Source organism: Platalea leucorodia (assembly GCF_965183815.1).
Source record: "Platalea leucorodia genome assembly, chromosome: 5".
Lineage (NCBI taxonomy): Eukaryota > Metazoa > Chordata > Aves > Pelecaniformes > Threskiornithidae > Platalea > Platalea leucorodia.
Genome location: NC_138827.1, coordinates 54,059,084 through 54,081,597, shown reverse-complemented (window position 1 = coordinate 54,081,597; position 22,514 = coordinate 54,059,084). Strand labels below are relative to the sequence as shown.

The 22,514-nt window shown below is 42.1% G+C and overlaps 2 protein-coding genes across 8 annotated transcripts in view; one reads left to right on the top strand and one right to left on the bottom strand.

Moving 5' to 3' along the window:
- Positions 1-2,992: 2,992 nt before the first annotated feature.
- Positions 2,993-21,936, top strand: IVNS1ABP (influenza virus NS1A binding protein). Of its 3 annotated transcripts, none has more exons than XM_082311668.1 (15): positions 2,993-3,245; positions 10,165-10,406; positions 11,739-11,861; positions 12,155-12,324; positions 12,410-12,485; positions 13,249-13,422; positions 13,811-13,936; positions 15,343-15,450; positions 17,592-17,718; positions 18,261-18,485; positions 18,652-18,773; positions 18,957-19,083; positions 19,179-19,310; positions 19,477-19,650; positions 20,122-21,936. In XM_082311668.1, exons 3-15 carry the CDS (start codon positions 11,751-11,753, stop codon positions 20,373-20,375), a joined length of 1,926 nt encoding a protein of 641 aa, XP_082167794.1. In that variant the 5' UTR covers positions 2,993-3,245; positions 10,165-10,406; positions 11,739-11,750; the 3' UTR covers positions 20,376-21,936. The 3 variants fall into 3 exon arrangements, with proteins under 3 accessions (XP_082167794.1, XP_082167792.1, XP_082167793.1); XM_082311666.1 differs by having other exon boundaries at positions 11,735-11,861; XM_082311667.1 differs by lacking the exon at positions 2,993-3,245 and adding an exon at positions 9,723-9,748 and having other exon boundaries at positions 11,735-11,861.
- SWT1 (SWT1 RNA endoribonuclease homolog) overlaps positions 20,279-22,514 on the bottom strand; it is a 40,594-nt gene continuing 38,358 nt past the window's right edge. For all 5 annotated transcript variants that reach the window (XR_014228151.1, XR_014228153.1, XR_014228154.1 and 2 more), the window contains one exon: positions 20,279-20,350. The gene's annotated coding sequence lies outside the window, so the exon portion shown is untranslated. The remainder of the gene's footprint in view (positions 20,351-22,514) is intronic.

Here is a 22,514-nt window from a genome sequence, read left to right as displayed (position 1 = left end):
CCTCGCAATATCCAGAGTTAACAAATTCAGCCTTTCCTTTAGACATTAGATCTTTAGATGAGACATGTGGAGTCCCTTATAACAAGACAGGGACCAGCAGAAGAGCCACGTCAGAGTCAAGGACACCTACAAACCGCCTGACTTAGGAGGAACACACCATTTGGAAGAAAAGCAAGAGGGCTTTCCAGGAGAGGGCTTTGCATTCGTTAACTACGAAGATCTTCTGTGGTGGGAGACAACAGGTATGCAGAACATCCAGAGCCTCCACAAGCATAACTTTATTCATTTTTTTTAAAATACGGTGTTGTTAGAGAAGTGGCTTTGCTAAAGAAGTGTTCTTGACATCTTACAAACACTGTTACAGGGAAGGACAGTTGCCAAACCAGGAGATCTAAAACCCTAATGAACACCACTGCTCTGGTGGTTGCACATGTGCTGACTAGTTCTTCTGGCTCAGCTCCCAGTAACTCAGTTGTCTGGTATGAACTTGATCCCTTTCAATGAAGTGTTCTTCTTTAGATATCAAGCAACCTTACTAAAAAAATTGCCATTACAACTTTCTGCCCTCTACCTGTTGACACGCTTCAACAACCAAGCAATCCTGCCTACTTGTCTCTTCCGTGAGACCAAGTAGCTTTTCTCATCCAGGCACCTCATTTAGACAGAGTGATCTCCTGCAGTCCATTGCTTGCCAGTGGCTAAGTTTTAGCTACTTTTTATGATATTTTTGTAAAGCTGCTGTAGATTTCAAGATGTACTTTTGGCTAAGACATCAGGAAGCCTAGCTGAAGCTCAAGCAGAAATCGTACTCATATGTGTAACGTTAATTCTACCATTGGATAGTTTTATACGTAAGAACAAACCATTTAGCAAAGCAAGAGAATACCCTGTCTTTCTGAGAGATCTTGTTTTCTCAAACAAAAGTGTCAGCTGGAAGGAACATGCTTGTTTCTTGCTTTCACTGTTCTCTTTTGAAGGAAGGGTGATAACTGTGTTTAAGATTTAGCATAAGTTTAATTGGGAAGGATCATGGAGGGTCTAGCAGATTGAAATAAAGTTATTCGCACATTATAGAAGTCTTTTCCATCATCACAGGAAACACAGCTGGAACAATATTGTTTTAATGAAGTAAAATAATTTCATGTTGATGACAAAGCAAGAAGCAGAGAAAAAAAACTTTTTTTTTTAGTGGGAGGTGAGTGTGGGTGATCAGAATGCAACCGGCCCAAAGGAGACGCTGCCTGAGCTCCCAGCCTAGCCACAGTTAGCTTGCAAAATCCCCAATGGATCTATGTGAAAGGAGCTGGAAACACCCATCTGTTAACTCTGTGCTGTCGGGAAGATGCTACGCTTGCTCTTTGACATCACTAGCAGTGGCTGATAATGAAAATTAATGGTGGTTCATAAAGACATCTGCTTTCCTAAGAATACTGGAACAGCAGCTTGTGTAATCCTGAGATTTACTTAATTAAGGAACATCGCCAGCACTGTTTTATTTGATCATAGTTCCTGTCTCTTGTCTTCACCTCCCTCTCCCTCCCAGCTTTACCACAAGTGCCTTTGATTAGCACAGCCCTAGTAAAAAAGAAAGCAGAGAGTGGGAAGGTAGGCACTGAGGTGTGGCTGGTGATTTAGAAATTGAAAGGAGGAGGGAGTGGAAATACATCAGAGAGAGGTGAGAAGTAGGGATGGTCCTGTTTGCTGCCAGCAAAATGAGAAGCTGAAGAGAGAGCCCAGCCACACCATGGGCGCTGCACTATCGTGTATGTCTCTAGAGACAGAGGCATTCGCGTAGGTGAAGAATACACCTGTGGCTTAATGCCTCTGCTCGCTTCTGATAAGACAATTATTTTCAGTATTTTGAAGCACTTTCTGCTCAAAACCTCAGAATCATCCAACGTCACTGTTTTGAAACATGCTTCTCCACTGAGATTCTGGAAGAATGTTGGAGAAATGGGTAAATATTATCATGTATATCATACGCATCTGAGACGCTGAAGCTGCACCTAACACAATCTCCTACAGGTTTCCTAGTTTCTGACCAAGGCGGCCTCCGAGTCAGGAGAAAGCACACAGGGAAACAGCATGGGGAAGCGTATCGCTGCCTTCCAGGTGACCTTGGCGTTTTAAATCAGGAAGCAAGCGAGGAACCTCAGACTTCCTCCAGCTCCATGCTTTATTTATGATGATATTGCAGCAGCACTCAAGGCCCCAGCCATGAATCAGAAACCCATTAAGCTATCTAGCATGCAAACACATAACAAATAGACCAGACTTCTAACGCCCCTCATTTATCAGCAGTGATGTTTTAAAACTACTTTGCCTAGGAAGATAGGATTTATCGGGAAAAGCAGGGGGGCTAGTTCTCATCCAGATGGGAGGCTTCAGGGCTGCTGGAGCCAGAGGTGGGACGGAGTGCAGCCCAGCTCCCACGCACACAGGACAGGCCGCCAGGCAGAGTTTTCAGCTTTTAATAGGATATTTTGTGGTAAAGCGGGTGCCTGTCCTTGTGTGCAGGTATGATGCCTTGAACTACGGAGCCGAACGATGAGAGGCAGCCATCGCTAAGGAGAAAGGGCAACTCCAGGTTTGAAAAATAGAATTATTGAACCAGGTGGGCTTGCGGCTGAGCGCTACGAGTAACGAACGCGGTGGCAGTCACACGTAGAAACGCGGCGCGGCGCGGCGCGGCCCGGCCCGGCCCGGCCCGGCCCCGGCTGCTCCCCGCCTGCCTGTCCCTCCTCTCACCCGCCCCCAGCCCTGCCGGACGCGGCCGCTTTTCCCGCCCCGCGGCCGCGACTGACGGCGGCGCCGCCAACCGCCGCTGCCTCCGGCGGGAGGGAGGACGGCGCCCCGCCCGCCCCCGACCCACTTCGGGAGCGGCGGGAGGGGCGCGGCCGGACTTGTTTCTCGGCGGAGCGATGCCCTCCGCTCAGTGCCGCCTCCCGCCCGCCCCCTCGGAGGCGGAGGGTTACGGGGCGCAGTGCCGCGCCCGCGCAGGCGGTGTGGGGATCCTCCAGCTGCCGCGGCGGGGCCGTCGGTGCCGTGCCCGTCGGTGCCGTGCCCGCGCTCCGCTCCGGTTCGCTCCCGCCGGCCCTCTCCTCCCTCAGCAGCGCCTCGCCTCGCTCTCCCTGCGCCCTCCGCTCCCTCTTCCCGGCGGGCTGGGGCTGAGTCTCCGCGTCGGCTTCCTCCTCAGCCTGGAGGCTCCCAATATGAACAGCATCGTCTGCGCTGAGAGGCACCAGGTACGGCGGGGCGGCCCCCAGCGGGACGTCCCGGGCGGCGGGCCCAGACGCGGCCCGCGCCGGCTGTGAGGGGAAGGGCGGCGGCGTGGCGGGGGGGGGCAGCGACCATGAGGCCGGGGGCGGCCGGGCGCTGCGCCTCCCCGGCCCCGCCGCTCTTTGTTCCCCGCTCGGCGCTGGCGCAGGGGGTGGCGGCGGCCGGGGGCCGCGGGCGGGCGGGGCGGGCCCCGCTATGGCAGCGGCGGCGGCCCCGCGGCGGCGAGCCCGGGCCGTCGCACCGTGCCCTCCCCGCGCCCTCGGCTGGAGGAGCCGGAGCCCCTCTGGCTCCGCGGGTTTTCGTCGCTTCTTTGGGGGCGGTTTCTCAGACGGTGGCTAAATCGCGAAGTTGCCACGCTCGTCGGGGCGAAGTTGTGTAAATGGCCTGAGATCGATTCCCTCGCGGCTGCCGGCCCTCGTCCCGCGGGGGGTTGCCGCGGCTGGGGCGGGGGGAGTCGGCGGCGCTGCCGCGGCCCCGCGTGGGCACCAGCGGCTGGCGGGCTTGTCCCGTAGCCCCCGTCCCGGCAAGGCGGGTGTCCCCCACACGGGTGGGCGGGCGGGCGGGTGGGTATTGTTCCAAGGTCAGGCGGTGCCTGCGCACCTTTCAAGCGCCACGCTGCCATCGCGTAGTGGCACCTTCATTAAACCCTTCATAGTAAGTGGGGGGAAAAGAGAATCGCAGAAATCCTGGACTTTGAGTGAAGAAAATAGCCGTTTCGGGCTGAAGAACATGTGCCGACAGCTGGTTGCCAATGTCATGACCCTCCCTGTCATCTATACCAGTTCTAGGAAATAGGAGATAATACAGCAAAAACACTGGCTGTCAGTCCATATTAGTGCTTCTGGAGAAAGGTGATGAGTGTGAATGACCAGTTTTTTGTTTTTTGGTTTTTTTTTTTGGGTGGGGTGGGGAGAGAAGTTCCGTATTTTCTGCCTGCATGCACAAGTTTCCAGCAGCTTTTTAGAATTTTTCAGAGGTAGAAAATATCTGCATTAGCACCTTCACTTTTCCTTCACTCAGGATTCCCATAGACATAAAACCTGAATTGGTTACAATTTCACACAGGGTGGAAAAAATGTTGATGAAGTGAGAGGCGAGGCGTCCGAGTTATTTACTAAGGAGAAGGATAGCAAGACTGAGCAGTGATAGACTAGTGGAAATTCAGTATCATATCGCTCTCCTTATTTGTCATGGTTTGTGAAGGGGAGGATTTTTTTGTTTCCAGTGATGGGTGTGTAGACACCACATTTATTCTTTTCTGTCAGGGATCTACAAAATAAGAAACCAAGCAGGATGTGGTGCTTTGATGGCGAGATTGGTTTAATTTTAGAAAGCGGATTTTGTAGCCACAAGCCTAACTCCAGGATGCAACAGTAAGGGAATACTTTCCAGTTAGGAAATGGTACTTTAGCTACTGTAAATAGGTCTAATTTTGTTTTCCTCAGCTTGAGTTCTTAAGGAGCAGGAGATGGTAAGAAAGGCAAAAACTGCCCAGAATGGGGGGGTGGGAGACAACAACGACACACAAAAAAACCACCAGTTTGCTGACAATGTTTGAAGAACCGTGGGAAGTGTGTGTTAGTAGAAAAAAGAAATCCATATGGAGGGGGGAAAAAAGGGAAAGAGCTCAGATTTTAAGAGAGTGTGTGTGAGGCAGAAGGTAGAAAAAGAGGTGTAGATAAAGACTATGACAACAGCAAAAAAGGTATAATGTGGAAAAGGAGAAGAGGAAACGCAGAACCAGTATGGAAAGGGGATGTAATGACCAGTGCTAAGACTCAGTGAAACAGTATATCAGAAGCACGGGGGAGGGGGGCGGTGGGAGGATAGCATTGGAAGCAAGCACTAAATGGGCAGCTGGTGTGCTAGAGCTGAGAGCTGTAGTTGAAAGAGCAGTAACATTCAAGTATAAAACCTGCTTCTCATAAATTTTTTAAGTCTACATACATAAATGTGTGTTTGAAAGAGCTCTCTAGGCTTGCTCTCTGTGGAGGACAGTCCAAGTATTACATCTTCTTGGACTGCATATAAAAGATTTTGGAAAATGTCCATAGTACTTTTTCCTTGGCCTTCAATTCTTAACCAGCAATAGCAAATATTCTCTCCCTCTCTCCTCACTGTTGAGGTGGGAGCATAACTGAGGTTGATTTGCAGTGGAATAGAACAACTTTGTTTACAAGTCATAGTTATTAATGACCCTAAATCTTTAGTGGAAAACAACTGAAAAGTGAATAAGCAAAACAAAACAAAATTGATATAAATTCAGTGAGTCTTATTTTACATCACTGGTGTAAAGAAATTGAGCCTGTTTAGTGGTGTAAGGTGTGTTGATATATGTCTTGGTCCATGATGTTTTGCCCAAATAGAAACTCAGGCATGAAAAGGTAGTGTGTTTTTACCATAAATAAATGCTAATGTATGAAAGAAAATTTTTGAGGACATCTAATTTTGTCTTCTGATACAGGTAATGGACTACAAGTAGTCGTAGGAGTGATCTACATTCCTTCCGTACTGGGCTGTGAAAAGCCAGAAAGGCCACAGCAACTAAAAAGCACCAACTGTGGTGTTAAATTCCATTTTTGTTTCACTGGGTCAACAAATGTCAATCAAGTGTCCATCATTATATCAACAAGTATCAACTTTTAAAAGATTAAAAAGTATCTCCCCCAAGTTAGTGTTTTACTTGTGAGTTGAAGAGGTAGTACCTTCATCTGACAAAAAAGTTTGTGCAAAATTGCAAGGGCTTTGTTTACTTTTTTTTAATGAAAGGAAGACATGGAAAGTACCAATGGACTGTCCTACAGATGAGAGCTCTCAGGTGGGATGAAAAATAAATATTACCTGTGTTCTTAGGTCATGGACAAGGTGACTTTTGTCTTAGTATGTGGCTCTGGGACCTGTCGTCTTGGTACCTCACCTGAGACCACAGCTCGTACCTCTGCTGAAAGTGGCTCTGCAGTGGAGAGTCCTAGGGCACGATAACAGTTTTTAGATCTCAGAGAAATTCAACAGTTATCATCATGCAGCAGGTTTTTAAAATGTTGGAATGTTTTCTGCAGTGAACAACTGTTTAAAAAAAAAAAAATTGGGACGAGCAAATCCTAAGTTCTAAACATAACAATTTAGAGTGTATTAATTATGACATTTATTTGCTCTTGTAACTGAGCTAGTCATCTTTCAATAGTATTTGCAAGATACATGTAAGAGGACAGCGTAGTGGAAGATGAGAAAACAGTATCCTTGTTATTTAGGTGAGTCTTCTTAAACGCACCTTTAAACATATATACAGTGAAATGGAAAGATGAGTTTAAAAGGGGGAAATTTCTCTTCTGGAAGTTACTTATGTGCAGCAAATTTATCTTAGAGTGTATTAGGAGCCGCGAATCTTTCGTGGTCCAGTGGTACATATATGTAGCAAATGAAATTCTCAGTCTGTGCTAACAGTAAGTGTTTAGGAAACGCAATTACTGGAACACAATTATTTTTAAATTGAGCAACTGGGCAGACGTTTGAGTACTGGCATTCCTCTACTTGGGTACAGCCGTATCATCGAGACAAACCGTGTGAATGCTTCATGGCGTCTGACCTGTCTCAGTCCTCTGCAGTATTACACGTAGTGTGATCGACTCTTGATTGAAAGTGGTGCCTCTGGGCTCAACACCAGTATCGATCTTTAATATTAAAACTAGAATGGAAATCCAGAGTTTATATATCACTTATTTTTTTGCTTTGTTTTAAAAATAAGTGCAGGAATTAGGCCTGCTTTCAAGTAAGAATTTTCTGAAATGGAATGTGTTGTTCCCATTCTGGAATGCTAATTCTGTCGCTTTAACATGTTTAAATAATTGCATTTTGATGGTTCTTGAAAAGTAATCATTTCAGAGGCATCAGACTTAATACTTTACCTAGTTGACAGTGATATGTGAACATCACACTTTGGTTTAAAAAATTCAAAGTCCTGGAAAATGATAAAAAAAGCCGCTGACAGTTCTTGATGTGGTGAGCTAGAAGGGAGTATAAACGGGGGCGGGGAAGGTAATGACAAAGTTATTTAGATGCTTAAAATAATTTAAGAAAGGAATTTGTTCGCAGTACCTTTAATGCGGAAGATGCAACATTCTTGGCTTTTTATTGTATTTTGGCTGATTGGTTGGTTTTTGATCTAGCAGTAGTATACCAAACTAAAAAGAATGCAGAGTGATGCATATGCTTGTGGTATTTAATGCCATTTTGAGTAGTAATATTAGCCATGGTTCACACATAACAGTATTGAAACCGTGGAAGTAATTAAGATGTTCATATTCCTAGATATTCACATTGGACAATACTATTAGGTGCATAAATGCAGAATGTGTGGTTTTGACCTTATGCACAAAGGAGGACTTTAAAAGACAAATCTTCCATTTCAACCCAGAATTATTTTGGATGTCCTTTATAGGTCTTGAAGGTCATAAGCAAGTACATCAGGCAAAGTTAAAACACTGCACTTGAAATAAAGTTCCTCTGTTACAGCAGAACTTGACAAAACATGCCCAGAGACGTAAACTGAACGAGGATGATTCTGGAATTTAGTTGAAATTGTTTGAATAGTTGTCGTGTAGCTTGAAATCTCCCCAAAGCCTCAGTACTGATAATTAACAGCAATCCCAATGAATATTAAACAGGGGAATGCATAATGTGATGAGTGAGCAGACTAGTAGCCTGTTTGTCTGAACTGTGGTAGCAATATACATTTCATTTGCTTTGGTAATTATGGACATCTATTCGGTTAACAAGAGAAATTCTTTGAGAGATCTGGCAGTCGAGAAAAAGCTGGTTTAAAACCAGTGGGAGCAAGATGGATAATCTGATGCGCCGTGTGTCGCTTTCTGCTCAGAATCAAGCAAGTGGTGACCGGGTTGATCCAAGCCTTTTCAGCAAAATGGTCTGATGCTGTACTGGCCGCCCAGTGCAACTCCTGCCTGGAACTCAGAGCTTGTCCCCCCTGACTTTCCTTTTTAGATGCTTGCTGTAGTTTGCATTTGGCTAGGTAATCTAGCCGTCATGTCTGGATAATTCCTACAACAGAAATGGAAGGTTTAAAATCTGAAGTGATAAAGTCAGAGGTCTCCTGGTGATAATTCTCTTGTACGTTTATGGATAGTCTTGGTGAAGCATAACTTCTAATAGATTCTTATAACTTTCTTTCTAAGCTAATTCATTGCAACACTTGTGTTGAAATAATACCTCTGCATCTTTGAACAACAGAATGTTTCAGCTGAGGTGAATCTTTGGTGAAAGTGTGGACATCAGACTGCTGCTGTTTTTGAGAAGTGAAATGTTTTGATTGCTTTAGAAACTGAAAAGGTTGTACCAACAATAGAAGTGTTGACTTCCAAAAGCTTAGTTAAATAATATTTGGTAAATAGAGCTTGGTTTCAGTTTCATAAGTTGCCTGTAGGATTATAAAAAGAACATAACATTTAATCTATGGAGATTTTCTTCCTAGCAAAGTATGCTGGCATTAAAGTATGTTGTAGAGAGTTGTAGTCCCTGGGGTTCTGTTCCCATAGTCCTCCCTGCGTGAGGGGATACTATATTACAGACAGACACCAGTGCTGCTCTGGAGCAGTTATTTCCTTCTTTATATGTATGTGTTTGTGTCTGTTCTAGTAGCCAAACTCGGTTAATGTTCGTTCTTTCTACCTGGTTATCTGCTGGCTGAAACATTCTGTCTTCAGGGTTGCAAGAAGCTGTTAAGGATGGAAGCAGTTTTCCTGTGGAGCTGGTATGTTGTGGGCTAATGTCCCCTGCCCCTCTTGAGAATCAGCCTCGTGCTTGAGCTGCTGATCTACTTAGAGACCAACGGAGGTACGATTCCTGCCAAAATGATCCCGTGTGTAAGCGCTGGCCAGGCGGTAGGGTCGTGAGGCTCTCTTGCCTACAATGGAGGTGACTTAATTTTTGATGTGGAGAAATGAGCTGCACCTATTTTTAGGAAACGCGATTCCCAATGTGGCATTTAATCTGTAGATACAAATATAGTTTTGGAACTGCAGTGGGGAACTCAAGTGGATTAAGTGATCGATGTTTTCCTGAGGTGGCATCGGGGTCATGGAAAGTTCCAGAGTGGGTGTTTGTTGGCTGTTCCCTCCCTGCTGCTGCTCCTCCTCCTCTTCTCCCCTCCCCAAAAAGGCCCGGCATAAACAGTCCACCCGCATGCAGAATCCCAACAAAGCTACTCCAGTCTGCACTGCCAGTGCAGAACTTGACCAGAACTTAACAGATTCTGTTCGCAGGGTAGCAAAGAGACTTTTTATCAAAGTTATAATTGAAGTAGCGATTTCTGACTTTATAATTCTTTTTTTTGAAGTACCGGAGACTGGAGACATGCCCAGTCATTTCAGACATGTCCTTAATCCATCTTCAGTCCATTTTAGGCATTCAGTAGAAGAAGGATATAAGTAGATGAGTACAGGAAAAGCAAAAGGTAGGAGGCATGTGGATTGGTTTCTTTTTTAAAATGTAGTAATTTTTGTTGTGTTACTTAACTGTTACCTACTTTTGTAAGCAAACAATAATGATCTAGATATAGGAAGTGCTGAAGGTTAGAGTTGGTAAGGAACTGTCTAAAAATGGGATTCAGCTGTTCTAACTTTTTCTCTAAGCACTAATTTAGCCACTTTCTTGTCTCTGTGGGTATAAAAATTGATGTGGTTGACGTCTTGTTGGGCACAAGAATGTATTGGTGTCAATATGGAAGTTTTCAGGCTGTTTTCTTTTTGTGAAGAAAAACTTATTTGTTTGGGTCAGGAAGTTCTACTTTAAGAGACTATTAAAGTTTCATCTGAAATTTATGATAGTACTATCTATTGTCCTTACTTGATAGCTTCTCCTTTATTGCAGATTATGATGCATGATTATCACAGAAGAAATTCATGTCTATAGCTCTTAAGGACTTGATTACATCATCTTCAAGCCTGATAGTTTTGGAATCCATATTGCAGCTGCAAAGACACGTCTGCTTTTGCATTTCAACAAACATCTTCCCTGTCAGAAGATACTGAAGTGCTCTGTTTTATCACAGTCATACCATTGGATTATTTTAAAATCTCCCAGTTAAAAATTTACAGTAATATATTTGCTAGGTAAGTTCATACTGATAGCTGGGTGTACAGTTGTTAATAGTTTTGCTGAAATTCTGCAGCTTTAAAACCTTGCTGTCCTTTTTTTAATAAAACACAGCAAATGAAAGTGCATACAAATGGATAGTAATCTTTGTAAGTAAGATGATTGTTGCCAGTTTAGAGTCAAATGCTTTCAGTAGTAAGTGAATTTAAAATAAACAGATTACCACTAAAATTACTTTGTGTGGGGCTTGCTATTTTTATTACTGATTTTTGCTATCCACTTTTTCTGTTTTGGGGGATTTCTTGTTTAGTTTGATATTCAGAATTTTCTTAAACTTCAGATGGAAATATAAATTTTTGCTGGTAACACTAATAGCATCCCACGTATTCTTCCCTCTAAAATTGTTGAGGAAAGTATACTTTTATACTGCTAACGTACTCATGTTAGCAGCTCAAACTTAGAAATTTGATTTTTTTTTTTAAATTATTATTTCAAATTTATTAGTTCTCCTCAGGGTTGTATTTTACTATTCTTAATTAGCTTCCTATTTGTAAAGTGGACTTTTCCTTAAAGTGCTTAGCTAAAAACCCAATCAATTAAATGACCTATAAAATAGCTTCCAAATTCAAAAGTTAGTTTCCTGAAATTATTTTTCCAGTCTTGGTCCAATTTACATGAGGTGGTATGTTTGTACATGGGCAAGATCTTCAGGGGAAGTTGTTTTAGCTTCGTGATGACTTAAAATACACGGTCGTTGTTCAGAATGTGTTTAATTCTGTCTTATTTTGTTGGTGCTAATGTTCTTTCATAATGTCCAGCTACTCTAAAATAGTTAATTAAGTCATTACGCATAAAATTAAACAAGAAATTATTTCTATAACTATTCTTCCACTTTACTAGTTACTTTAAGTTCTCAGTTCTTATTTTTCAATGTTGTTGGATTTTTGTGTCTGTGCAAAAAATGAAGCTGACCAGTATGACAGATTTCATGCAGAGCAGAAAATAGTGATGAATCTACCAAATCCAATCTTTATTGAGGGGAATGAAGCTTCTTGTGTAATCCAGTGGTTTCCAGCTTGCTCCCATGGACCTAGCACAGGTTCAGCATGTAGTTTTGGAGTTGGTACCTACTGAAGTGATGTGGCTAAGTTAAAAATTGTGGCCTCACTCTCTCCAAAGAATTGTTGGCAACATGTACTCATCAGCAGTAGTACTCCTCTAGGCTTTTTTTTGCGATGATTTTTTTTTTTAAATTCCCTATGAATGTTTGCAAAGACTGTGCTAATAGTACTTCTATACTGAAGCAAAATGTTGTAACTCTGAACTTTATACATTCTGTTTTCAGCCAGACCAACACCAAAATGATTCCTAATGGATATTTGATGTTCGAAGATGAAAACTTCATCGAGTCATCTGTTGCCAAACTAAATGCCTTACGTAAAAGTGGTCAGTTCTGTGATGTCCGTCTCCAGGTAACTTTTTTTCTGTCCGAGTATGATTGTTGAATGCGGTGGGTTTTTTGTTACACTGTGTAATGCTATGTACCTCATTGATTGTGAGGCATGAGATAAAATCAGATATACTTTGAGAGAAGCAACACTAAAATTTTATTTTCAGCTGACCTAAGTTGGAGACCATATTGATTTGAAAATTTGATTTGAACTGTGACATTCACTTGAGTAGGCCTTTATACTATTATAATACAAACATAACTTAAAAAAATCCTTACCAGTATGTGGGTCTCTTATTTGTGTTTTAAATAAAGGTATGTGGACATGAGATGTTGGCGCACCGAGCCGTGCTAGCTTGCTGCAGTCCCTACCTGTTTGAAATCTTCAATAGTGATAGTGATTCTCATGGAATTTCCCATGTTAAATTTGATGATCTCAATCCAGAAGCTGTTGAAGTTCTGTTGAATTATGCCTATACTGCTCAGTAAGTAGTTTTCACAGAAAGTAGAGAGAGTAGATTTTAATTTAAAAAAATCAAAATAATGCAGATAAATTTCTTTCTTTAATAGATTAAAAGCTGATAAAGAACTTGTGAAAGATGTATATTCCGCAGCAAAGAAGTTGAAGATGGAGAGAGTTAAGCAGGTACACTTCTCGACTCTCCAGAAGTCCATTCGGCTTTCTCAAGCTGACACCATTATGCTTTTTGGTGTTAATGAGACAAAAAATGATGATTCTGTGGAAAAAGTGCTTAGCGGATAAGCTGCTTTAGATGTTCACTAGTATTGTATTGATTTGAGTGACATCAGTATGTGTTGCTTCCACCTGTGTTATCTTTGTGCTGAAGGGTTCTCTGAAGTTCAGTTTTGTATTTGTGCACCTGTATAAGCAAAATGGCTTGTGAATCATAGCTGATTACGTACCCTCAGGTTCGCGGAAGTGGTGGTGTGCTTGGTTGCGTTGGGGGGCATAATTAAACCTGTAAATCTGTGGCAGTGATATGTGAAAAAAGAATAATCCACACGCTCCTGAACATAAGTTTTGTAGAGCTTGACTTTAGAACTTAACTCTTGCTGCAAATGGGAATACCTTTGACAAGAGAATTGGGATTCTTATCTTCACTTGACTGCAAATAAGCAGTTTTGAATAGGCGTTCAATAGAAAAGCATGGGGTCAATGTATATGTGAGTAGCTTTCGAATGTGCATGACTTTTTTTTCTTTTACTATATGCATAGTCCTATGGAAGGCAACATTTTGTTTACAGCTCTAGCACGAGGTGGGGATGGCAAAAGACAGTTGCTATTCTGCAGTTAGAGAACAGGCGTTGCTGTATGTTGGGGTGGATAATTTAAACATACAAAAATCTTGTCTGCTTGTAAACTAAGATGCAGCCTTTTTTCTTAAAAGGTTTGTGGTGACTACTTGCTCTCTAAGATGGATGTTCAGAGCTGCATCTCTTACCGAAACTTTGCAAGCTGTATGGGAGACTCACGTTTGTTGAACAAGATTGATGGCTACATTCAGGAACATCTTTTACAGATTTCAGAACAGGAAGAATTTCTCAAACTTCCACGGTTAAAGGTTAGCTTAAGTTTGTAGACTTCCTTCTGGTACATGATTTCCAGAAAGCAACCCAAGGAGCAATTATTATGGCTTCCTTTTTGGGAGTAGGAAAACTTGGTGTACTGGCTTTTACCAACAACCTGAAAATTCTGGATCTGTGTAATATTCATACTACGCTGAACGTTAACTGTAGAGAATACATACTATCATCCTTCCTAAGCGTAAAAGATAACTGCGATTGTACTTAAATGTGCTTCCTAGTTTCAGTGGCTGAAAGCTCCTTGTAGATGGTGTTTTCTAGCTGTGTGGTAAACTGAGAGTAATGCTTACTATGTGAAGTACAGTATGCTACAAATACAAGGGTAATACCTATAGGGTAAATAATCCTTTCCTCTTCTAATTCAAGCTTGAAGTAATGCTGGAAGACAATGTTGGCCTACCCAGCAATGGCAAATTGTACACAAAGGTAATCAACTGGGTACAGCGCAGCATCTGGGAGAATGGAGACAGCCTGGAAGATCTAATGGAAGAGGTTAGTCTTTAAGAAAATGGGATTAAACACCCTTTTTTTTTTTTTTTTTTTTTTTTTTTTTTTTTAAAGTCAATATGAAGGATGATCCCTTTTTCTTTTTTTTCTTTTTTCTTAAAATTTTTTTCACTTTTTTAACTATGACCCTAAAGAATTTAAATTTTACTGTAGGTACCCCTAAGCTGAGAAACTGGGGGGGTATTCAGGTGAGCTGAATGAACTGTTCAGTCTGGTCTTCTGCTTTCCTTTTTTGCTCACTATGTGCTGTTTAGTAACCTCAGAGTGGCATGTATCTTGCTTTAGAATTGGGGAGGTGGTACTGAAACTTGCTGTAGATTCTTGATGTTTTCCTTTGCAGGTTTTGCTTGTAAATACAAAGTAGGTAAAAGCTTCTAATGGTTGTTCCTCCCCATTGATTTATCTCCCCATAGGTTTATTAACAAAACTAGGATACCAAGGCTGAAGAACCAAGAAGAAACCTCAAGTGTATTGACACGTACAGAAGCAGCAGTCCTGCCCCAGTTCTCCTAAGAAAATCCGCTGTGGGCAGAGAACGATGATGATGATTTAATGGTGTTTACTTACTCCTTTACAGGATACATTCTTTTAAGTTGTGTGTTATTAAATGGCTTTACTCATGAATACTAATACTAGATGTAGCTTGGGCAGTTTTTAATGGAAAAATGAGTGGGGAATCTAAATTTTTAATTGGCTAGAGAAAATGGACTTTACAAAGGCCCATGAAACATCAGCGTTTTCCCAGTTTGTTATTACAAGCACGATAGATCTTCAGCAACACTTGTATAGGCAAAAGTACATGTTGATACTGTCGTATATTCTCAAGTGTGTATTTCCTCTTGAAAAAACTCATTTTAAAAGCTTTGATCATGTGGAAAGTCAGATGCATTTCACTGAAACAGTTGCATCTGATGTTTAGTTGTGGACAACAGTTTCCTCCAGAACTTAAATTTGTGTTGTCTTCCCTCATCCCCATACCTTTCTCTTAGAGTCCACTGTTGGCTTCTCTTTAACTTTTTTTGATCGAGATAAATATATGTATTTTTTTGAAGCAGAAAACTTGTATGCGGGGATAACGAAAATGCTTGCATGAGATTGTGAATTTGTGTAATTCTGCAAATTAATGTGCATCTTGCTTGTCTAATGTTTCTGTGCTGGAAAAACAGTAGACGTCCTTGGAAAACGAAGATTTCTCTCAAGCTGAGAAAGTAAGGAGCCTTCATCCAATGTTTGAAGATTGCCACCATGACATCTTCCTTTTAGTTTTGTCATTCTGCTAGATTGAGATGAGATGACGAGAAGTATGCTGGCGACTGCCTTTTGTAATGTGCCTGTAGCTAAGTAGCAATGGAGACAGTAGCCACATGGGTATTCTGTTGTTGTCTTTGCAGGTTCAAACGCTGTACTACTCAGCTGATCACAAGCTGCTTGATGGAAATCTGCTAGATGGACAGGCTGAGGTGTATGGCAGTGATGATGACCACATTCAGTTTGTGCAGGTACAAATTGCAGACAGTCTGAGGTAACCCCAGGTAGACTGGAGCAGTTTACAGCACACCTGAAGTCTTGTGTACTGTAGCAGAGAAAGCAGCAGTAGCTTTGATGGAGAAATACATGATGAGAAAGTATCTTTCTCAAAAACTGCTGGAGGTGATGATTTACTCTGCTTCTGGTTTTTCGGCAGACTAACTGTAAGCCTTTGCAAAACAGAGTGCTTTAGGTTTGACTTCAAAATAAATCTTAGGCTGTTAGAAGAAAGAAGAGGTAGAAAAGCAGTCGGTTGTAGCAAGTCAGCTGTGGCTTTGTAGAGATCTCAAGAGGCTATAAAGAATCATGGACTGCTTGGCTTGCAGTGGAGAATGGCTTATGCGTCTGTTAAATTTTGGCACAGAAAAAGATTCCAGACATAAGTTCTAATCCTTCAGCTGCCAGCGTCCATTTCTTTCGTTCAGCTGCACTGGTAATGTGCAAGAGAGATTTTTAAAAAGCAGCAGTAGGTAACTTCTGATCTAGACATAGCTGATGCTTTGACTGTGTATAAATCAGTCTTGTGCTTTTTGAGATGGTAATTATTTTTTTTTTAGTTCTAGCCAGATACAATAATTCTCAACTACTGAAAAATACACAGCTTAGCACAATGGAGGCTGTTCAAGAAACAAAGAGTAAAGAAGAGCTAATAGATGCAAATTACCAATCGCTTTATACAAATCAAGGTTGTTTAAATTCACTGAGTTAGAAGCAAATGTATTGTAATATTTTAACTCATAACAGTGGCATGTGCTGATACAAAAGTATCATTTTGGCTAATGTTTATGTTAAACACTCTCCATCCTGGAACACGGATTTTAGAAGTGAAAAGAGAGGAAAACGAAAAGCCAGCTAATTTTCCAGTTTCTTAATTGTTTTTAGTAAGCCTTCACAGACTTCACCACCTTTGGATACTACTCCTTGTAATACTTAGAAGATGAGAGGTGAACATTCAAAAAGTTCACTTTTAGAAATAAGGCCAAGAGTTCTCAACTTTTTCTTAAATCCTTTCTGATAATAAGTATTGCCAACTTTAGAAACTCTGAACAGTTGAGAGAATTAACACCAGGAACCCTTAGACAACAGTCCTGGAAAAGTTATAACTTTTAAATTATTGAATTACAAAAGTTTGTAGTTTCTGACTGTTGAGGCAAGTTAAGGGTAAGGGAATAAGCTGTTAATTGGATGAAGGTTCAGAAATAACAGAAATGCTATCCACAAATGAATTGGTTTTCATGCTGAGTGGAGTATAGCTGTCAAACTCTTGTGTGTAAGGTTATCTATGAGTTAGATGATGTATTTCAGAAGTCTTACGACAGTTTCCATAGAGATCAGACTCCAGGGAACTGTGCAAGCATTGCAGACTTGGTACTGTGGTCATAAACTTTGCTGCTAAACAAAATAGACAGAATGATAACTTTTTGTGGTTTGTTCTTACGAGTCAGAAAAAGCCTGAATAACCCAACCAACTGTGCAGTGTAGTCTGAAATGTGAAATTTTGGGGTTTTTCTTAATTGAGCAAAATAACATAAGCTACAGTATGAATTTAATTGAAGAAGAAAAGAAAGCAGAAATCTCCTGTTAGCGGGAAGTATCAAGGGAGTAAAATCCAAGAAACAGCTAATCTGAGCACAGAGAGGAACTGAGGCGAAATTAATTTGTCTTCAGGGAATGAAGAGAATAGTTAATTCACTTCCAAATAGCATTATATAATTAACTCCAGTTCCAGAAGCAGAGCTTGTGAGTGAGGCTTCTAGTTTGTAGATCAGTTCTCTCCAAATGGATGTAGGTTTTTTCCATAGACTTGAAAATCCTGCTAGTAACGCATACCCTCTTCTAGGAATTTGAACTGATTTCTAGTCAGACACCAGCAGTATAAAGGTGCAGTCACAGGATGAAACGAGTACCAAGATAAGATGTAGGGTAGTTTTTGGCCACTGTTGCTGAGTAGGCAAGATGTTCTGTTGAAAATTTAGGTGTGCTATAAATGATGCTCTGCGGAGGTGGTAGATGAAGTGTTCTCTTGAATAGTTATGTATTAGCTCAGAGAAGCAAAGGTAGAAGGAGGTGTAGTCTCTGGCTAGGTTTCTGTAGCTGCCTTTTGATTTTGCAGAAGAAGCCACCACGCGAGAATGATCACAAGCAGATTAGTAGCAGCTCCTCTGGAAGTCTTTCTCCACATGCTGCTGTTCAGAGTCCTAAACACGAGTGGAAAATCATTGCTTCAGAGAAAACTTCAAGTGAGTAACTGGGGCAGGGTTAGTCTAAAAGATGCGTCTGGTATTATGTACCTACCTCCTCTCCCTCCCTGGGGATTTCCTTCAACATCTGTAAGAAATGCAGAAATGCTTTTTCTTACTGATGATGTAAGTCAAGTAATTTGCCCAGTAATTTGTGGAATGTTTCTAACGTAACTGGGGCCAAACTGGGATCATTTACGTCTTGATTCCGTATCGACAGGGCCATCCCAAATCCCATGGTGTGTATAATTTACGCCGAAAGCCCTAAGGAGATAAGCAGCCTCTGATTAATCAGAGCTATTTGCTGTGTGCGTGAGACTGTCTCCTAGCAGATCTTTAGATTGCTGTCTTATGTCCTTTGAGCGCTGTATTAATCATCTGAACCTCACATTTTTCAGTAACTAGACTAACACTTGGAACCAGTAACCAGAAAAAATAAAGTTTTCATACTTATAAGGGGAGAAGCGTAATCAGAAGACCCTAGCTAGCATTCATTTAAATTCACCTAAAATTGGTGATATCTCCTTTTCTCCTGACAACAGGTAACACCTACCTGTGTCTTGCTGTTCTGGATGGCGTACTGTGCGTGATATTCCTGCATGGCCGTAACAGCCCTCAGAGCTCTCCCACGAGCACACCGCGACTACTGAAGAGTCTGAGTTTTGAGCTTCAACCAAACGATGTCATAGAGAAGCCCATGTCTCCAATGCAGTATGCTAGGTCTGGGCTGGGCACCGCTGAACTCAATGGCAAGCTCATCGCTGCAGGTAAAGGAGATGGATAGCAACAACGCTTTCAACAACTTGCTCAGTTGGCAGCGGGGTGGGGGGACCGTGGCCGCTTAATTGTCTGGGCTATATTAGAGTCGGTGTTTGTCGCCATCAAAGCAATTGGTCTTTGGAAGTGTGGTATCATCTGACCTTTTGCTTTTAGGTGGCTATAACAGAGAGGAGTGTTTGCGCACAGTGGAATGCTACGATCCGCAAAAGGACACCTGGACTTTCATTGCACCGATGAGAACACCAAGAGCTCGATTCCAGATGGCAGTTTTAATGGTGTGTGGTGGGTGGAGATCAGATGGAATGTAACAGTATGTAAATGCAGGCGGGACAAACATGGCAAACTTTGCAAAATGGTAACGGAAGTTGCTTAACCATAGTTACACCGTTACTAAAGTGCTAATGATTTGAATTGTTGTCTACTTCGATGTGAAGAAGGTATTTATTTTTTCCATTTAGGGGCAGCTATATGTGGTGGGTGGGTCAAATGGTCACTCAGATGACTTGAGCTGTGGAGAAATGTATGAGCCAGAAATAGATGACTGGACTCCTGTTCCGGAACTGAGAACCAATCGCTGCAATGCAGGTAACACATCTGCAGTTGATTGGCTGTTGGGTTTGGTTTGGTTTTTTTATTTATTCATTTATTAGCTTACTTATTATTCTTTCCTATATGAATAGGAGTATGTGCCCTGAATGGAAAACTGTACATTGTTGGTGGTTCAGATCCTTATGGCCAAAAGGGACTTAAGAACTGTGATGTGTTTGATCCTGTCACAAAATCTTGGACAAGTTGTGCTCCCCTTAATATCCGTAAGTCTGCTGTGTAGTTTGGGGGGGGGGGGGGGGGGGGGAAGGGTGATTGTAAAACTGCAGGTTTGAAAACAAAGAAAAAAAACTGTTTAAATTTGAGCTGCTGTGGCCTATTGTTAGTGCCTGACCTCTGTGCTGGGCTGTAACTCCTGGTGTTTGATTGTAGGGAGACATCAGTCTGCAGTGTGTGAGCTGGGTGGATATTTATACATAATTGGAGGAGCAGAATCATGGAACTGCCTGAATAGCGTGGAGCGTTACAATCCAGAGAACAACACTTGGACCCTGATTGCGCCCATGAACGTGGCTCGACGAGGCGCTGGAGTGGCTGTTCGTGACGGTAGGCTTCCGCAGGCTTAAGCAATCTCATGTGCTTGATGAATTTTTCATGTTAAGCTGTGGTGCAAGTAGAATACAAAGCTGTGCTCCTTCTCAGGGAGGAAACAATACAGTAAGAACCTGGCTATGCCTCCAATTTTAATTAAAAACTGTAACCAGAAAAACAAAAAACTCTTTGTTTTGGGGCATTCACCCCTAACTCTTTCTTTTCAAAACATCACCATGCAGCTTCCAGAACTGCATCTGTTTGAATTCGGACTTTGCACTTACTCTGAAATACTTTCCAGTCAGCTCTAATGATCAAGAAATGGAAGGCAGGTCAATACTGTAACTTGAATAAGGCAAAGGTTTCTGACGGAAAACCTGAAGTTCCTTTGTTTTTGGCTTGGTTTGTCTCCCCGGAGAGGAGGCTGTGTTTGGTGACATAGCTGGTGCTTAGCAGTGAAATGTTCACTTTGTTTCCTTTTGATAGGAAAACTCTTTGTTGGCGGAGGCTTTGACGGCTCTCATGCAGTGAGCTGCGTGGAGATGTACGACCCTGCTAAGAACGAGTGGAAGATGATGGGAAGTATGACTATTCCGAGGAGCAACGCCGGCATCACGACGGTGGCAAACACTATTTATGCAGTTGGGGGATTTGATGGCAACGAATTCTTGAACACGGTTGAAGTCTACAATCCGGAGTCAAACGAATGGAGCCCCTACACAAAAATTTACCAGTTTTAAGTGAATTAAATTCCCTTTTCAAACTAACAGGCTTAGTGATGTAATTGTGTTTTAGTAGAGGTACACATGTGAATAGGGTTGGGGAGGGCATAGATGTTGCCAACAGCAACACAGAGCTTTTGCATATTGCATATTAATGTGCTGTACATATTTGTTTTGGAAAGAATATCAAGATGAAGGTTTTTTGTGTATTTTAGAACTTGTTTTAGGGTTTTTTTTTTTTTTTTTAAGATTTTGAAGATAATGCAAGAGAAACTAGACTGGGCATATCATTTCAGGAGCTTCCCCCAGTGTTTGTTTTGTCACTTTGCACATTAAATGATCTTTCCTGTAGGATGCGTTCTTGGGGCAGGAAGTGTAAGGTTTACGGGGGATCGTTTTTTTTCATCAGGCCTTGTTTTCCTTCAGTAACTGGAAAAATCTGTAACAAGAAGCCTTATTTAAATAGATATAATGGCTATTTTTTTTATTAAAAGAAGCTGACATGCCTGCCAGTACCTTATCTTTTATGATTGCCTTTTTATAACAGTTTTTATATACTCAGCAGAGTATTTTATCTGTTGACGTGTAAATGGCAGATACGTGGTTATTGAAGCAAAGAGACAACCTTGGAGTTCATCGAGACTGAGTGGGAGAACTGATTTACCACTGTAGGTGAGCTTCTGAGCTTTTGCCTCTGCTACAATATCGTAACTTAGTATGCAACACCTTCATTACAGCTGAATGGAGTTTCTGAACATAACATAGCTGTGACTTCCTAGGATGGGAAAATTGGTTTGGCTCCAACTATTTTGACGAAAATGCAGCGGGTGCTTTCTGTACAGCAGTTTTGTTACTATGGGTGAGCTAACATTTGTAAAACAAAAACTTCAGTGTGGGGTTTTTCTCATGGTTTTTAAACTCTTGCCAGTTGGCAATGAAAATGTATTCATCTGATTAGTAACTGTCTTCAGTTTATTTTTCTAATACATGCTGAAAAGTGTGATACAACACAAATAACTTGATTTTGTATGTGCTCATAGTACTATGTTTTAGTTCACTTTCTCTATTCATATGGATAAAACTTGGTGTCTAATGTGTAGTGCTGCACATCTAACTCCTGGTGCCAAAGCTAGCACTGACTGCTTGCTGCTGATGCAACCACATTAAAGGTACCTTTTGGGAAATCCTTGCACCACAGGACTGCTGTGACCTGCCTTTGTGTCCTTTTCTTTACCAAGACAGTTTATGACATTAAAATAGACAGATGAGATTTAAGACAAAGCAGGGTCTTTAACTGCCCCCCTAGCTCAAGTTTGGGTTGAGTAGGAGTGGGGGAAGCATCACGTACACCTCCTGCCTGCCACCTGAGAGGTACCCTCTGGAAGGAGGTGTCGGGGTCTCGGAGCAGGCAGCCAGCACCTCGCTCCTAGAGCCCTGCTGCTGTTGCCTCAGGGAGATGTACCAACTTCCACGCTGCTCTCAGGATCAGTTTACTAAAAGCTCTGTGCAAATTAAAGTGTGGTGCTCCAGAGGCGAAATGAAAAAGAGACCAAGTGAATGTGAAGAAAAAGAGTGCATAACACTGTGGTGAAAAGAATACTGTAAGAAACTGGGTCTGCTCCTTCAGCTGTGTTCCTCAGCCTTACTCAGGTAGCTTTAGGAAATGAAGCTGCCAGTGATGGCACTAATTTCAGTCACCATCACACTTGTCTTCTACTGCTTTGATTCAGGCCTTAACAAGCTACAGGTGTCTGATCCCAACACCCATAGCAGCCCTCTGCTCCAGCTCCTTTCACACTGCGTAACACAAGCAGTCCTGCTACACCTGCGTACTGGGGCGGGGAACCATCAGACCAAGTAACTGAGCTGACTTCCGAGCTGTAAAGCTGGGCGTGTTTGAACAGGGAGAGTCAGTACGAGAAAATATAACGTAGTTGTCTTAATCTGTGTTAGCTGTCTTCCCCTAAAGTATGTGAAAAGTAGATGCGAGCTAAGACAGACATCATGTGCTAAAGTTGATCTAGCTTCCTAGATTCAGGGTATGAATTGGCAACAAGCTTATTTGAGTATGACATACTTATCCCACAGTTGGGGGGTAACAACTTGAATGGAAGTAGCCCTTAAAATGAATTTTGCTCTGGCAGCAGCTCTACCAGC

Bases quoted from the DNA above. Each gene is read 5' to 3' on its own strand.
- IVNS1ABP (XM_082311668.1), top strand. From the start codon at position 11,751: ATGATTCCTAATGGATATTTGATGTTCGAAGATGAAAACTTCATCGAG. The intron at 13,423-13,810 runs GTTAGCTTAAGT...TTCTAATTCAAG, and splicing joins TCAAACTTCCACGGTTAAAG to CTTGAAGTAATGCTGGAAGA. The intron at 19,311-19,476 runs GTAAGTCTGCTG...GTTTGATTGTAG, and splicing joins TTGTGCTCCCCTTAATATCC to GGAGACATCAGTCTGCAGTG.